Genomic DNA, 16,287 nt, shown 5'->3' on the forward strand with positions numbered 1-16,287 from the left:
TTCTTTCTCTTGTTTAGGATTCAAAGGTCTCCACCCTGAAATGGTGGTCCAGGCTATGCTCTGGAGATCCAGGAAAATGTCAAGCCTTCATCCTAGACTGCTAATTGTCCCAGATGCCCAGAAGAAGGAAAATAAAATCCTCTCTCTGGGAAGATAACTCCATTCTGTGTAAATTATTCCTAAAGATAATTTCTCAAACAAAATATTCAGTAAACCACCAAAAATCATAAGGGGTCTCTCTAGACAATATGAGAGCCAGGAACCACAGATGCAAGAATCAATAGGAATAGCACTCGAGGGAATTTAGATATCAGAGTTGACAGAAGTAGATTGTAAATCTATGTTTACCATGTTCATGGAGATAAAGGCTGGTCTTACAAATGTCAACAAGAACCTAGAGGCACTACGTACGTGAAAAAAGATTCAATTAAAATAATAGAACTGGAAAGACAGTAACAAAGTAAACATTGAAGGGATGGCTTTAACAGCAGTTTAGATATAGCTGAAGGCAGAATTCATGAATTTTAAGATAGGTCATCAAAATTATCCATAACAAAGCATGCAAAGACACAATTAGGAAACACACAAAATACAGTAAGAAACAGAAGAAACAGGAGTTCTAGGCTGGCTCAGTCGGTGGAGCCTGTGATTCTTGATCTCAGGGTTGTGGGTTCAAGCCCCACATTGGGTGTAGAGATTATTTAAAATAAAATCTTAAAAAAAAAAAAGAAACACAAGAAACAGTGAGAAGGTCTAATATACATTTAATTGGAGTGTCAGAAAAAGAGAGAAGGAGGCAGAGTTGATAATTAAGTGGATAGTTTTCAAAACTCAAGATAAACCCAACAAAATACATGTTTACAATACCATACATAAACAGCAGAAACTTAAAGAAAGCTTGAAAACCTTAAAGGAAGCCAAAATAAAAAGTAATTTTGTCATTAAAAAAATGACAGGGGCGCCTGGCTTCTCAGTCGGAAGAGCATATGACTCTTGACCTCCGGGTCATGAGTTCAAGCCCCACGTGGGGTGTAGAGATTACTTAAAAAAATAAACTGGAAAAAAAAGGACAGTTAACTTTCTAACACACAAAAGGAAAAAAAAGACATTAAAGTGTAAAAGAAAATTACCGACAGAGTTCTAGCTCCAGAAAAAATGAAATAAAGACATTTTCAAAGAAACAAAGTCTAACAGAATATGCCACCTTTTGATCCACTAAGAAATTCCTAAATATGGTCTTCAAGAAAAAGGAAAATTAGACAAGATGGAACCTCAGAGATGTAGCAAGCAATGAAGATATGCGCAGAAAAAGGTTCATAGCCAGTTTTTGTAAAATCCCCAAACAGGTATAACCCAAATGTCCATCAACAGTAAAAAGGATGAACAAATTGTGTTATAATCATTTGGAATAGTATAAAACAGAGAAAACGAATAATCATCAGATTGTGCCGAAACATAGATGAATCTCACAGACATGAGGTAAATCTGAGCAACAACAGCAACGATGCCAAACCAAATATATGTGTGTGTGTGTGTGTGTGTGTGTGTGTGTGTGTGTGTGTATACTGCACAATTCCTTCAGAAAGGCAAAAGTAAACTATGTTATTTGAGGATCCACACTGCAGAGCAAAACTAAAAAGAAAAGCAAGAAATTCAGTAACAGGAAAGAGCCTATGGGGGATTTCTGGGTTTCTGGTTATGTTCTTTGTTTGAATCTGTATGGGAACTACTTGATTATTCTTTTTATAACAGTAAACTAAGCTGTTTATTTACATTTTATGCACATTTTTGTATTTTTCTTCTATTTCATAACAATTCATTGAAAAAAAAGTCCAACATCTTCCAAACTCCCCCAAAAACCCTCAGAATGAACTACCAGAGGAGGTATTGCAATTAACTTTTTGCAATTAACAAAACTCCCTAAATTATAATTTCCCATCAGTTTCATGATGGCTTAGGGCAGGTATGTTTGCTGTGTGAATGTACATGCGTAAGTGCTTGCACACATGAGTCATACACACCTTGACTTTAAAGATACTGTGACTATTTTATAGAGTTTTCACTTTTCTATTTAGCCTACAATTTATTTCTTTATTATATGCCATTAACAATTTTCCTACAACTTAGGGTTTAAGTACAATTATTAAAAGCCTATATAAAATAAATCTACATTTACCACCTCTGAGTCTACAAAATCAAGAATCATTCTCTTCACAGGGACTCATATTGACACTTTGAATCATATGGAAGAAAACCCAGAAAAAAATTAACTCCCTGAAAGTTTTTGTCCTTGAAACAACAAAGCTGGAAAGCCCAATTAGGAATGTCAGGTATGTTTTCAGATATCTTCCTTGGAAAACAACATATATGACAACTAGAATTGTACAAAGGAAAGCAAATAGAACAATTTATTCCAAGAAGCCAAAAGGGCCTCCAGCATCATATCAGAGAGTGGAAATAGAAGAGAAATCCTTTTGCAATGAGGTCATAGTAAAATAAAGGGCAAAAAAAAAAAAAAAAAATGGCAGATGCTTGGAATCCTATAAAAATGCAAAAACCAACTTTTATCCACCTGAGGCAGGTGTAGCATGCTAATTATGGCAGGAATTTTTCCATTAGTTTCATTCCAGGTTTCCTTTTATGCCCTTACCCTATGTTTCTCATTTTTCATAGATTTTAGCTTATGTAATTCTCCCAGATTATGAGACCCTAATCAGTTTTTGGTTTTCAGTTAGGACAGAAAAAAAAAAAATCATTCTGTAAATAGAATCCTCCTTCTGGGGTATTTTCAACTGCTAGGACACAAAGGTAGAATTTCATTTTTTTTTCTTTTTCATCATTTCTTTGCAAATCTGAAGTCTTCTGTGATGATTGGCAGAGAGGCAAAGGTTGGGGTCCCCTACTGAAATGGGATGGCTGCCATGAAGAATGAATTCTTTACCTGGAAGGATATCAGAGAGATTCCCACACTCTTAGGGTTCTCCAGAAATAGACAGGCAGAAGATATTAAATCACATAGTGGGCAACACCCCAACTCATCTAAGTCAAACTGACGAAATTAATGTAGCTTAATCAGTAGGACCAGGTGGCAGTCACCCAAAAGTTTGAAGGAACTCAAGGATGAAATTGGGAAGCTGTTGGCCAAGATACTGGATCCAATATTACAAACAGTCAGGACCAGCAAACTGGCAGATTGTGAATGTTATTCTGTCCATTAGAAAGGGTCAAGAGAGGACCCAGGGACCCTTAGAAAAGCAAGTGTCTCTTCCGCTTGTCCAGTCGCCAATAAAGAACAGCACCATTAGACACTAAAACGAAAATAAGTCCTAGGGGAAAGACAATATGGTTTCTGAAAAAAGAAAGCATGAGTCACTGATTTATTATTGGTCTCTGAGGCATGTAGATAAAAGGCCAAATGTTGGCACAGTTTAGAGTAAAGACTTTTTTTAAGAGCCAACATGAAATGGGACGTGAGGAGGTAATGGATATGTCAAACCATATGGCTAAGACAAACAATTTCTACACCCTGTCAAAATTCCAACATACTGGCAGGAAGGACACTTTTTAAGATTTGAAAGAGATCAGGCTGTGATGATAAAGGGCATGCTACTTCATACTGCAGGTAACAGATTTAAAACACACAACCATTTGATGGTATTGGAAAAAGACCCAAAGTAAGTTAACTTCGGGAAACATTTCACCTAGCATCGAGTGTGAGGCTTTGTACTAAGTAGTGGGACTACAGCAATGAATAAGACCCCTTCTGCTCTCTAGTAGCTCAGTCTGCTATATACATGATTCCAAGAACCATGGAATAGGTTCTGCATTTGGGACTTACCCCATTTATGACATGTAGGTAACTACTGATTGAATAGTAGTACAACCACAGTTATGCAATAATTCATCCCTTGGAGCCACAGTTCACAGAGGAATTAATATATTAGGCTATATGGAGCATAGATCTAAAACAAAGTGCAAATCCTTTGTTAGAATTAATGACAATTTCAGTACCAACACAGAAACCCCAAAACCCAGTATTACCGGTCTGTTTGGTGGAGAAAGACATAATGGATTTTGAATATGTTCAACTCTCACATTATTATATCCCTTTACCTCATGGAGAAGGAAAGCAGACATGAAAACAGTGTTTGTCATGACTGATAACACTACGTGAGGGTTTTTTTTTTTTATGTGATGCACACATATATACACGCATATGCACACATTTCCAAAAGCTTCCTGAAAAGAAAATCAACTTTGGTTTATTACAATTAAAAAAAAAAAAAAACCAAGAATTTAAAAAGGAAAGGGCTATTTACCAACCATGAATTTGATGAATTCTGCCAGTCTTATGCAATCTCAACCTTGCTGAAAATTCTAAAACTTCTCTCTGTTCATGCAAGAACATCCAAGACACAGAGAATAATTTTGGCAGCATCAAGCACAGGAGATTGATGTCTCTCCTACAAGTGAAATGCTTCTTTTTTCTAATCAGTTTTAAACACCTACCTTCCCCTTTTTCTGCCACATTATCTAGGAGGCTGTCATTCCACAGAAACTTATAATATCGGTGTACAGGGGAAGTGTGAGTGTTCTCTGGCATGAAAAAAAAAGAATTTCTTTGATGATCAGATTGTTCAGTATTTTCAAACCACCCAATAGCACTTCCATAGGAACTCCATGAAGAAAAATAAGAGCTAAAAAAAAATCCTCACAAAAGCAGGCACAGTGTGTTCTAGTTTCTCTGATAAATCTACTTTCCCTTCTTTCCTTCCTTGCACAATTTTTTTAATGGCATACAGTAATTGTCATTTGCAGTATCAGTTACCACTCAGAATAAAAATATAAATGGGGCTGAAAACTCTCTGCCTTCTCCCGGGGGACCATATTGAGAGATGATATCATGCTCCCTTTTCTCGTTTTCGCTTTGCATTACAGGACCTGGCCCATAGTACACCTTTGGTGCGTGTGCTGAATGAATTTCCTATTCTCTTCTTCCCGCTACTCCTTCTCCTAAAGAATAACTGGGACTACATTCTGATCCTCCTCTAGAATGAAGAAAAGAATTGCAAGCTTATTGGTCTCACATTTGAAACCTAGCCGAGTCCCATGTCAATACCTCTGTCTAAAGAAGATCCCTCAGAAGGAGCAATGTCAATAGATAAAATTAGAAGGAAAATGCTTATGTGTGTGTCTGTAAATGTGGCTGTACAGATGTCTTGCCTACTAAACTGACAAGCTAAAAACTCCTGTGATTGTCAAAGATTTAACACACATACATACTTTGCTAGGGAGAAGGTAAACAGTATTCTAAGATTTACTTATTTATGGAAGAGAGAGAGGGAGAGGGTGAGCAGGGAGAGGGGCAGAGGGACAGAGAGAATCCCAAGCAGACTCCCCACTGAGCATGGATCCTGACGTGGGGCTCAATCTCACGACCCTGAGATCATGACCTGAGCTGAAATCAAGAGTCAGAGTCTTAACCCACTGAGTCACCCAGGCACCTCATGTAAGAGGTATTTTACAAGGAAAATTAGGAATTAAGTATAAAAAGCATCATGAAAGATGATCATAGCTCTTCTATGTCTAGGAATTTATTATAAGGAAAGAATATAGGATATACATGAAGATTCAGCCTCAAACATGGCAGCCAAATCTCTAATGGTCAAACATTAAAACAACCTAATTGAGTGCGTGCTTCGGCAGCACATATTCTAAAACAACTTAATGGGTCAGGATTAACAAGATGGTAAAGTTAATTATAATATGTCAAAATGACAGACTACAACACAGCTAATAAAAATGTATAGAATGGGACGCCTGAGTGGCTCAGTCGTTAAGCGTCTGCCTTCGGCTCAGATCATGATCCCGGAGTCCTGGGATGGAGCCCCAGATTGGGCTCCTTGCTCAGCGGGGAGCCTGCTTCTCCCTCTCCCACTCCCCCTGCTTGTGTTCCTTCTCTCTGACAAATAAATAAACAAATAAAATCTTTAAAAAAATGTACAGAATGCATATTAGCTAAACAAAAAGCATTTGGGTAAACAAAAAGAGCATGCTAAAAGCAAAATATGTTATAATTTTTTTAGATTAGGTATGTGCATATGTATACACTTAAATGTATATGTGCAGAAGAAAATGCATAAAAGGGCATCTTCAAGTATCGTATCCTGTCACTGTTTTTTCATTTTTCTCCATATCTGAATTTTCTGATTCATCTATGATGCATCTGAATAACTTCTGAAATAAACATATAAAAACGGACATAATAAAAAAAATCCACAAGATCAACATGGTCTTTCTAAAAAAAAAAAAAAAAAAAAATCGTTCAGTGAAATTGTTCAGTAAAACTGGAAGTGCCTGTGAGTTAATATCGGGTGATAATGGTCAGTAGAAATGGAGAGGAAAAATCTATACTCAAAAAGTCATCTGATTAGCATGTTTCTCATTCTCATATATCTGTTAGGTTTGTTTTTTTTTTAACTAAAAAGTCCCACTAAAAATCAAAAAGCCAATATTGAGATTTTCCCCATCTATGCAACTGATTCTTAGGATATATTGCCTTTTCTTTTAGATCAAAGCATCAAAATTGTGTTTGATCCAAAACAGCCATGTAGTGCCAGCATTTACATCTGAAGTCAACCTATTTATAATCACAGTTGTTTTTTTTTAATGTCTGATTTTCTTTTTGTCCCTATGATGCATAGACGGTTGGTGATAGTACAACTCTGAGAGGAGCAGCTCGGCTTGGTTTTGGAAGTAGTCTTCTTTACTAATACACGTCTTTCAAAATACAAACACCACAGCTGGTCAATCAGGAAAACAGCATTGTGAATGTCAGGGCTTTGAGGGTACAAATTAGGGAATTAGTTTTTCCCTTAACAGAAGTGTATTCACTAAGTAATTTGCTTTCTTTTAACTAGAGTTACCCCTTCCATTAACTGGAGAAGTAAGTCCAAATTAAAACCGCTATTCATCAATTACCGCTGGAGGCACGCTCAAGCCTTGTGTTAGGACTGCGGCAATAAAACTCATCAATTGCAATTTTCATCATTGTTATCTCAGAGCTCTCAAAAGGAATAATTTGGGAGAGGGGAGAAACTGGGAACTGCTAGTAATTGCTGACATGATGGCAAATATTTCTGAGGCTTTTTCATTCATTTAAGCATTAAATTTTTCAGTGGATTTTAATTTTGTCCTTGTTCAGTGAATCCTTGCTAAGCACTGCAGATACAGTGGCAAATATGATGGCATAGTCCCTATCTTCAAACAGCTTATGTTCTAGAAAGAAGAGAAGTTAATACATGGGAAATCATAATTACAAATCATGATGCGCACTTACAGGAAGGGCACGGGGTCTGAGAAAGAATAATGGGGAGATGCCAGTCCAGCTGGAGAGTCTGGGATCTCTTCCTTAAGGAGGTGACATTTCAGCTTCAACACAAAGGGTGACGGTCATGGACACTCCTCATAATACTCAACCCTCAAGGAGTATTTCATTAGTGACGCTCTTTCCTGATCTTCCTCCTATCTCCCCGGCCGTTCCAACCTCAGCTTTCACAGACTCTGAAGCTCCTCAGGACTAAGTTCTATACCCGCTTTTCTTCTCACTCCTGAGGTCCTCCCAAGGCAATCCATTCCACTTCAGGGACCTTGGAGAACACCTACGTGTCAGCCATTCCCAATATACTTTTCCAGCCCAGACCCCTTTTCCTAGCTCTGGATTTACATGTCAACTGCTTTCACTTGAAAACTTCATAGGAATCCCAAATTTAATGTAGCCAATGCTAAAATCAAGATATTTCACTCTCAAATCTTCTCCTCCTCCAGCAATTTCCATCTGCCCACACAGGAACATTCACTCAGTTGCCATATCAATAAGCAGATAGTCAACTATGACACTTGCTTCTTCCTCATCTCCCACATATAACTGGTAATTCAGCCCTGTCCAGTGGATTGGTAAAGTAGATCTTGAATTTCATCACATTTTTCCATCTCCCCTGCCATCAACTCTTGCTTGGATACTGCAAGCTTCTTCTTATCCATGCATCCATTCTTGTCCACCTCCAATTCTTTGTCTTAAATGAAAATCTTTTCAGATTACTCCCTGGTTTTAAAATTCTTTCTTTGTCCTGAAGATCAAGACTAAAATCATTAAAATGGTTGAAGACTCTACATGTTATATCCACTGCCTTGTCTCGTGTCAGTCTTAGCATTATTCCCTGTGCTTCAGCTACAATGGACTTTTTTCAGTTTCTAAAATCAAAAGGATCTTCCTGGGGCACCTGGGTGTCTGAGTCAATGAAGCATCTGACTTCGGCTCAGGTCATCATCTCAGGGTCCTGGGATTGAACCCCGCGTTGGGCTCCACACTCATCGGACAGTCTGCTTGTCCCTCTGCCCCCCCCCCCCCCCCCCCGCTCAGTTGCTCTCTCTCTCTCAAATAAATAAAATCTTTAAAAAAAATTAAAATTAAACAAAATGAAAAGGACCTTCCTTTCTTAAAAACTGTGTATGTTCTGTTTCTTCCACCCGAAACATCCCAGGTCCCCCTGCTATGTATTCTCTGAGTACCACACTCTGTTCTGTATCAGATAGGAGTGCATTTGGCTGCAAGAGACAGATTACCCAATGGAAGTGGTTTCAGCAATAATAATGACCCCTAACAAAATGTTTGCCAGTATCACTTCCAGGATTCGTGAAACATTTCAAAATCATTATTCAAGACCACAACTTGTCCCCTTTATGCTCTGCCATTCTGTGCACGTTCACCTTTTGATTTAGGGGCATCATCTTATGGTTGCTAGGTGGCTATCAGAGCTCCATGTATCATGCTCTGAATCAACAGCATTCAAGATAGAAGTAAGGGAAAGAATGCTCTCCTCTTATGTGTATCACCCCTAGCTGCAAGTAAAACCTTTCTCAAGAGCCTCCTCACATTTCCTCTATAACGTACTGACCACGACTGTCATATGGTGGTTCCCAGTGTGAGGGAGCCTGGTTAGATGGGTATCAGGAGGGAGAAAGGAAGGAGGTTGGAATGGCTATAGAATACATGATCAACAGCATCTAACACATTCCTCGGACCACTTATCAAAATAATAAAGAATTAAATAGGAACATTTTGTTCATTGTCTCCTCTGTAAGATTATGAGCTCTTTGACTACAGGGAATGTTTCTGTTTCATAAGCCCAGAATTAGCACAGCACCTGGCCTACACAGGAAGTCAGTTAGTGTTGCTCGAATGATGAATGAATGAGTATGAAAGAGAACAGAGGCAGAAAATAGGTACAAAAGAGATAGAAGATTGCCAATGCAAAACTTCTTAAGCTGATTGTCATATCTCATCTCTCATGGTTCAGCTCTCCATTCCAGTTAATTTAAAAATAATCTTTTATTTTAAAAAAATGGTAAAAGTGTTCAATCCTTTGCACAATGCATGCAATTTTCCTAACTTCTTAATTCCTGCCATGTGAGTCGACATGGGTGTTGTTTTTATTGAGATCCAGGAATGAATTCTTTAAAAAAATAAAATAAAATTATCAGCCCTGTAATAGAGTTAGATGATCTAGAAAATTTTGAATTGCCTCAAGTACATAAATGCAAATCAATTCTTGGCTAAATCACTCAAACACCATTTGACAAGAAAAACGTATAAAAGCTAGAACATTATTTAAAAGAGTAGTCATAAAATTTGGGGTCTGAATTTTCTACTTCTGAGAGCATCACACCAACAGATAAGGATGTCATTCAGATCAGCTGACTGAGGAGAAGGCAGATGTAGAACGCTTGGCACATAAGGGATGCTTGACATATTTTTGTTCTTATATCTAGAGCAAGGGAAAACCTGGGTTTATTCCTAACTCTGTCATGTCCTAAATATGTAAGTACGGGTAACCTGAGGATGTTACTTGGTTCACAATGATACAGTAATCTTAAACTACCTTTCCATTATAAAGTGAAGTCATAACTTAAGGAGTTAAATGCAAAAAAGTGAAATGGAATTGAATATAGCCAACAATAGCCAACCTCATAAAATATTAGGGAATCAATTCATATTTACGAAAGTGTCTCTATCTCTAAGTGCAGAATCTGTTCATAGTTTCTGATGGATCCTGAAGGGGAGGAAGAAATTTTTTTTTGTCCTAGGTTCCTCTAGCTGGACTAAGAATTAAATTTACATGAAGACAGATTAACAGGAAAAAAAAAACAACAACAAAGTTTTATGATGTGCACATGGAGGCCAAATAATGAGATTGAGACTCAAACAAAGGACCACGGCTGTTTTTATACATTTCAGACAGTGAGACAATAAATTTGTGAGGAATGGACAGGATAAAGAAAACAGATGTTTGGGAGTTTTAATTAGTAAGGAATTCTAAGCAGAATTGGGGCTGAGGTAGTGGATTAGTAAAAACGTAACAGGTTTGTTTCTACAGCTTTCTTGGCTTTAAAGTTCCCGTCTCTGGGGGTAAGATGTCTTCTTACTTCTTACTGCAGGGAGGGTACCTTTCATAAGGGAGATTTGTTTCTTGCTTTCAGGAAGACAGAGGGGGCCCCAGTGTCCTTGCACTGGCTAATTCCCAAGTACCTTCCATTCAAAATAATCAATATGCCATTGGGGTACAGTTTGGGAGGCCTGCCCTTGGTCCCTACCATATTCTGTTTGGACATCTCAAAACACAAAGGGCTCTGCCATACAAATGTCACAATTCATTTTTAAAGAGAGTTGTAAATATCTGCACATGCAAGACTAGGTTTTAATTTTAAATATGGCTTTCATTTGAAATAAAATTCCTTAAAAAGAGAAAATGACTTTAGCATTGGCAAAGGGAGTCCCCTAAGAAAAAAATGTAAACAGATGGCTGAGAAAGATCACCCACATGCTGCACATATATCTTGAAGAGGCATTTCTAAGAATGAAGTGGCACTTCCCAGCCTGGGCCACTTCCCACAAGAATCCTTATTTTACCCAGAAAAAAAACATGGGGTTTATACCTGTGGCCAGGAGAAACTCAGCAACTCCTTCCCACTTGCCCCACCATGATCCAGACATGTTTCCAAACTCCCCGCAATGTTCCCAAAGAAGCTAATAAATCCGTGTTTGGTGATCAGCCCTGAACTAACATCTTCCTGTATAAATGCGCTGTTAAGCCCTAGCTAAGCATATTAGGCATTCAATTTAATGTATGACACACATCTGTTCCACTTTCTCAGCAAGCAGAAGTTTCAAGATAACTTAAATCCCAGACTTAATCAAGGAGAACAAAATCTTGGCAATGTTTAAAACTGAGGTTTAAAATATAATCCAAATGAGGGCAAGAGAGACCATTTTGCTATAACTAATGAGATTATATAATAGCGAATTCTAATCCACAGAATCACCTGAGCAGAAACGCTAGATTTTTTTTTTTTATCTGAGTCTGTATATTTTTCCTTTCCATGCCACCAACATTTACCAAAGACCTTCATCTATATCGGTCCCAAAGCACCAAAATGTAAGCAAAAATGAGCCTCTGCAAACACAGTAGTTTAACCCCTTTCGAAGCCCAAAGGCCAGAAGAGGAAAACTCACAGATTTGTCTTTTACCAGGAGAGCGCAGCACTGAATTCCAGCCATCAGCATCTTGTGGGGGTTCCAGGCCACGGAGTCAGCTCTGTTATGCAAAAGAAAAAGGACAAGGGAAGGAGGGAACTTAATGTGCTTCTACTGGAGGAAAGAATACTTTCATTAGCAGCACAAGTATTCATGTTCTCAACGGGATTGCTGGTTTGAGTCCTCTGGGGTAGCTTGGAGTTTTCAAGGAAAGCAGTTACTTTGTCTCTGTGTTTTCACTGTGTCGCTTAAGTGTGCAAGATCCAGAGAGGTTCCCTTGCCTAAATAAGAGGTGCTGGGCCCCCAAACAACATTTACCTGTGGATGCCCTGCAGAAGCTTGCGGTACTTCCTCGACATCAAAGCTGAGCCACCCCAAGAAGCCTGTTGAGATATTTACATAATCACAACAATGTTATTTCAATGTTATTTGTCGGCCAGTCCACTGACATAGAAAACTCTGAGTGACAACCTTGATGTGCCTTACTCCATACTTTGTTTTAAGCAGATGTTAAGCAATGTACACACCAAACATTTTTGCTCACTGGCTCTCACTCGGGCAAGGAGAGCCTCATCACAGTAGATGGCCTCCCGTGACCCTTAGGATTTAAATTCACACATCATAAAGAAATTGGTATATCCACCTGTTGGCTTGTGTGTGGACAAAAAAGTGATTTAAAAGACACAGTCCATGCCTTCTCTAATCTAGAATCTAAAAGAGACAATCTCCTTTGTTCTTACCTTTCAGTATCATTACTGAAGCATAGCTGCTATGCAATGTTATATATTAGTTTCAAGTGTATGACATAGTAATTTGACACTTCTATACATCACTGCGTGCTCACCAAGATAAGTGTAGTCACCATCTGTCACCATACATCATTATTACAATATTATTGACTATTTTCCTTATGCTGTACTTTTCATCTCTGTGATTTCTTTATTTTATAACAGGAATTTTGTGCCTCTTCATCCCCTTCACTTATTTCACCCGCCCCCCAGCCCACCTGTGTGGCAACCACCAGTTTGTTCTCCGTATTGAAGAGTAAGATAGACAATATCCCTGGCAACGCTAGATGGCGTTCTCCCAGACACAACGTACAAACGTTGATAGTGAGGCATGGGCTGAGGGCTGACCTTCAGAATAATAAATGCGGCTCGTGCTTGACAGGGTGGATAGAGGGATACACAGGAACTCATGGCCAACGAGGAAGGGCCTAGGTGAATCCTATTAATTAGATCTTTTCAGCCAAACAGCTTTCAGAAGGTTTTGCCAATCAAAAATCTAAGAGTGAGAGAAAGGAAGCCCGGGACTTTGGGAAGATGTACACTGGAGACTTATACATTATGAACAAAGGACAAGATGGCTGAAAATAGGAAATGGAAGGAAGCCCCACAGTCAGGAAGTCTGGAGGGAATAGAGGGGGATCAACGTGGCTAATAAGGAAGTCAGTCTGGTCCTTGCAATTGAACAGATTTCTAAGTTTTAATCTGTAGGGCGAGGAAAGGTGATGGCTGTGAGGCAATTTGAGGGGACCAGCTTGGGCTCTGTTGAATGCCTCCATGGTTATCAAAACCACACAATGTTGCCTTGGGAATGGAGTCATTATTACCTCAAACTTTTAGTGGAAAAATTAAGGTTCAGAGGTGGGAGGTGACTTGTCCGAGGTCTCACAGGCATTAAGTATTAGATTTGGGAGCCAAAGCCCGTTCCTGCTTCAGGATAACATCATAGCTTAGGTCCCCATGGTAGAATACAGCGTGGGGAGCTGAAGGTGATGGAAGGAGGTGAGCTCAGGAGCCTCGCACACCACACTCACACACCTTCCCTTCTCCTGCACCACCTTCTGCCTCCTCTTCTTCCCCCCAAAAATAAACAAATGCTCCCAATCCTAGTGCATGGAAGTTTTAAAATCACATCAACTCTTTCGAGGCATTAGCTCCCTGGTTTAGAGGGGCTTGGCAGGGTCAGGAACAGCTCCTCCACAGACTTAGTCCTCAAAAGAGCTGATGGGAAAAGAACCACAGCCCCGAGGGCAGTGCCCTACTTCTATTTGCTTCACTTTCTGAATTCCTAACCCTCAAACTTGCAAAAACAGCAAACCAATTACCTAATTGTTGAAGAAGCGAGGTTTTTCACCTCAGGGAGGGCCGTCATTTAGGGAGCTAGGCCTACCTGTTGGGCACCACACTTACCATGTTACTTAACATTTTTCTCTTTAATTCGTTAGTTAAGAAATTAATAGTAAGACCAATCCACACAGGGAAGTGGAGGCAAGGGTGGAATTGAGATCTGGCAGCTTCTAAAGCCCCTGACTTTAAATACAGTGTTTCCTACCTCCCCTGGGACTTGGAACGAAGAGTGGGCGGGACACGTCAGGACGCTCTGCTGGGAGCGCCAGGTTTCGCAGCAGCCACAGCCTCTGCCTCAGAGAAGAGCCAGACCAGCCAGAACTTTCTAGTCTGAGGCAGAGGCTGAAGTAACATTTGCCCTCCTGGAGAAAGAGAAAACTAAAGTTTTCCTTATGCTGTTGTGTAAAGAAGCATTGTAATTAACCAAACATAAGACACTATCCAATGTGAGTCACCATTTTTTGTGTACCACAAAGAAAGAAAAAAAAAAATGACATCAGCATACCAACTTCAGCTCCGTTAAAATGTAAACAAAATCAGTGCATCTTAGAATGAATAAAATATGTTACATATGCAGGGCAACTCGATTTTATGAAACACTCAGGAGGATCAGCAACCATAATTACAGTTAAAAAAATAAATAAAGTAGATGCCAGTTTTAATATTTTAAAGGATTTTTAAAATATTTTCTAGAAAATTTCAAACAGGCCAAGGTAACTACTGCAATTTTGTTGATTTTTATCTTTAAGCTTAATAAACTATACATGGTGTACGAAGTTTCTTCAAGATAAGCTACGTGCTCCTTTATCAAATTTTATCAACAGATTCAATATTATTACAATAACAATATAATGTAATATTACCTTATATCCAGCCTGTCATATTAAAGCATGAGTGAATATTGTCTCAATCTGAGAGTTAATTTCTTTACCAGGTCAGATAAACTGTTGTCCAATTCTGTCTAATACTACTAGATGCCTACTATGTGCAAATCGAATAATTTGTGTGGCTTAAACATTTCCTCATAAAAGTGTTTCCTTCAAAAATCCCACCTTCAGTTTGTTTTAGAAAATCTAGGGAGGTTTTCATTCATACTTTTAAGTCACAATTCTCTCTGAGCCTCTCTCAAGTCTCTTAATCTCACTCCCAATTTAGAAACTGCTGTACTTGCAATGCTTTCCATAAACTATATAATCCATATTTGATGTTTCTTTTATGAGAATGGAATTTTTAAGTACAACTGCTGATAGATTTGATTTTTCCCCCTTATTTCCACAGTCACAAAGTAGTCACTTCATATTATCTTTTAGGACATAATGTATTATTATGCTCCGAAGTCTATAAAAATCAGTAAGATAAAAGTTGAAATGTGAACAGATACAAATGCTACAATCCCATTTAAAGTCACAAATAATCCACCTGAAGGATTGTCACTGGCATACTAATAGAGCCCGGAACTCGAGTGAGCTTTATATCATGGCTGCTTTTACCGAGTATTAGCATATGCTTAATGAAAGCCTTGAGCTGCTGAAAAATTCTCTCTGTAACGAAGACACTTTACTTTGAAAGCCTAAGATCATACAAACTATAAAAGTGTGTGTAGGTATATCCCCCAAATGCTGTTACCTTCCGTTCAAAAAGTCAAAAATAGCATTCTTTCTTTTTCTGCCAAGTAGGCTATGAATCACTCACTTACCAGAAGAAAGTTCCCTACAGTGTCATCAGCAAGTTCAACCGTCCCTTCTATTGGATTGAATCAAACTAATTAACTCCTAGTTTTACAAAAAAAAAAAAAAAAAGAAGAAGAAGAAGAAAAAAGAAAACACAAAAAGCTCAACAAGCATTCATAACTGTCTGAATTCAGATTTTTAACCCTGGATGAGTAGAATTTAAAGAGTTACCTTTAATTAAGAAAAAAATTTATTATGAACAACCCCAGGACTTACAAAATTAGTTAGAAAAAAAAAAAGCCAATTCTTTAAGTCAGAAAATTATGAAGAATGTAAGTTATCCCAATCCCTCTCAAATAATTATCTATGATGGATCCAGATAAAACCTGCTTTAATGATAGCATGCAATTATTAATGCAGCTGTTTGCATTTGCCGGCTGATTGGAATCATGTAATTGCAGAGCTACAAGATACTTTACAGACCACATCAGCCACTTCCCTCTTTATAAATGAAACCAAAGCCCAAACAGCTAAGGTTGCAATGAAGAAGAGGCCGACTGGAGCCCAAAGTCAAAGTCTCTTGATTTTGTAGTTCAATGTGTCCCTCATCCCGTGCTGCCTCAGTGACAGCAGATGCAAGGGACCAAAGAGAATGGTTCGTGGGAGAAGAGGAAATAAAATGGAATCTGGAAAACAAAACCAAAATTTACATCAAGTCTTGGCATCTTCTTCTCTATTACCTTATGGAAAAAAGCAGATTTATTTCCCTTAATTAGAAATACACACTTAAATTAAAGTAGCTGGGGACCTCACGTCTAGTTTCTGAGAACACAAAAGATTTCCCACCAAAGCTGCAAATAGACTAGAAAGTTAACCCGATGCGCACATACAA

The 16,287-nt window shown here is 38.5% G+C and overlaps 1 protein-coding gene across 2 annotated transcripts in view; it reads right to left on the reverse strand.

Moving 5' to 3' along the window:
* Window positions 1–16,287, reverse strand: part of GADL1 (glutamate decarboxylase like 1) — a 164,427-nt gene that overhangs the window by 95,141 nt on the left and 52,999 nt on the right. For both annotated transcript variants that reach the window (XM_032408848.1, XM_032408847.1), the window contains 2 exons: window positions 11,912–11,976; window positions 11,573–11,654 (listed from right to left, as the gene is read on the reverse strand). In XM_032408848.1, coding sequence (XP_032264739.1) covers window positions 11,573–11,654; window positions 11,912–11,976 — 147 coding nt within the window. The remainder of the gene's footprint in view (window positions 1–11,572; window positions 11,655–11,911; window positions 11,977–16,287) is intronic.

The sequence above is a fragment of the Phoca vitulina genome, unplaced genomic scaffold (assembly GCF_004348235.1).
Source record: "Phoca vitulina isolate PV1807 unplaced genomic scaffold, GSC_HSeal_1.0 scaffold10, whole genome shotgun sequence".
Lineage (NCBI taxonomy): Eukaryota > Metazoa > Chordata > Mammalia > Carnivora > Phocidae > Phoca > Phoca vitulina.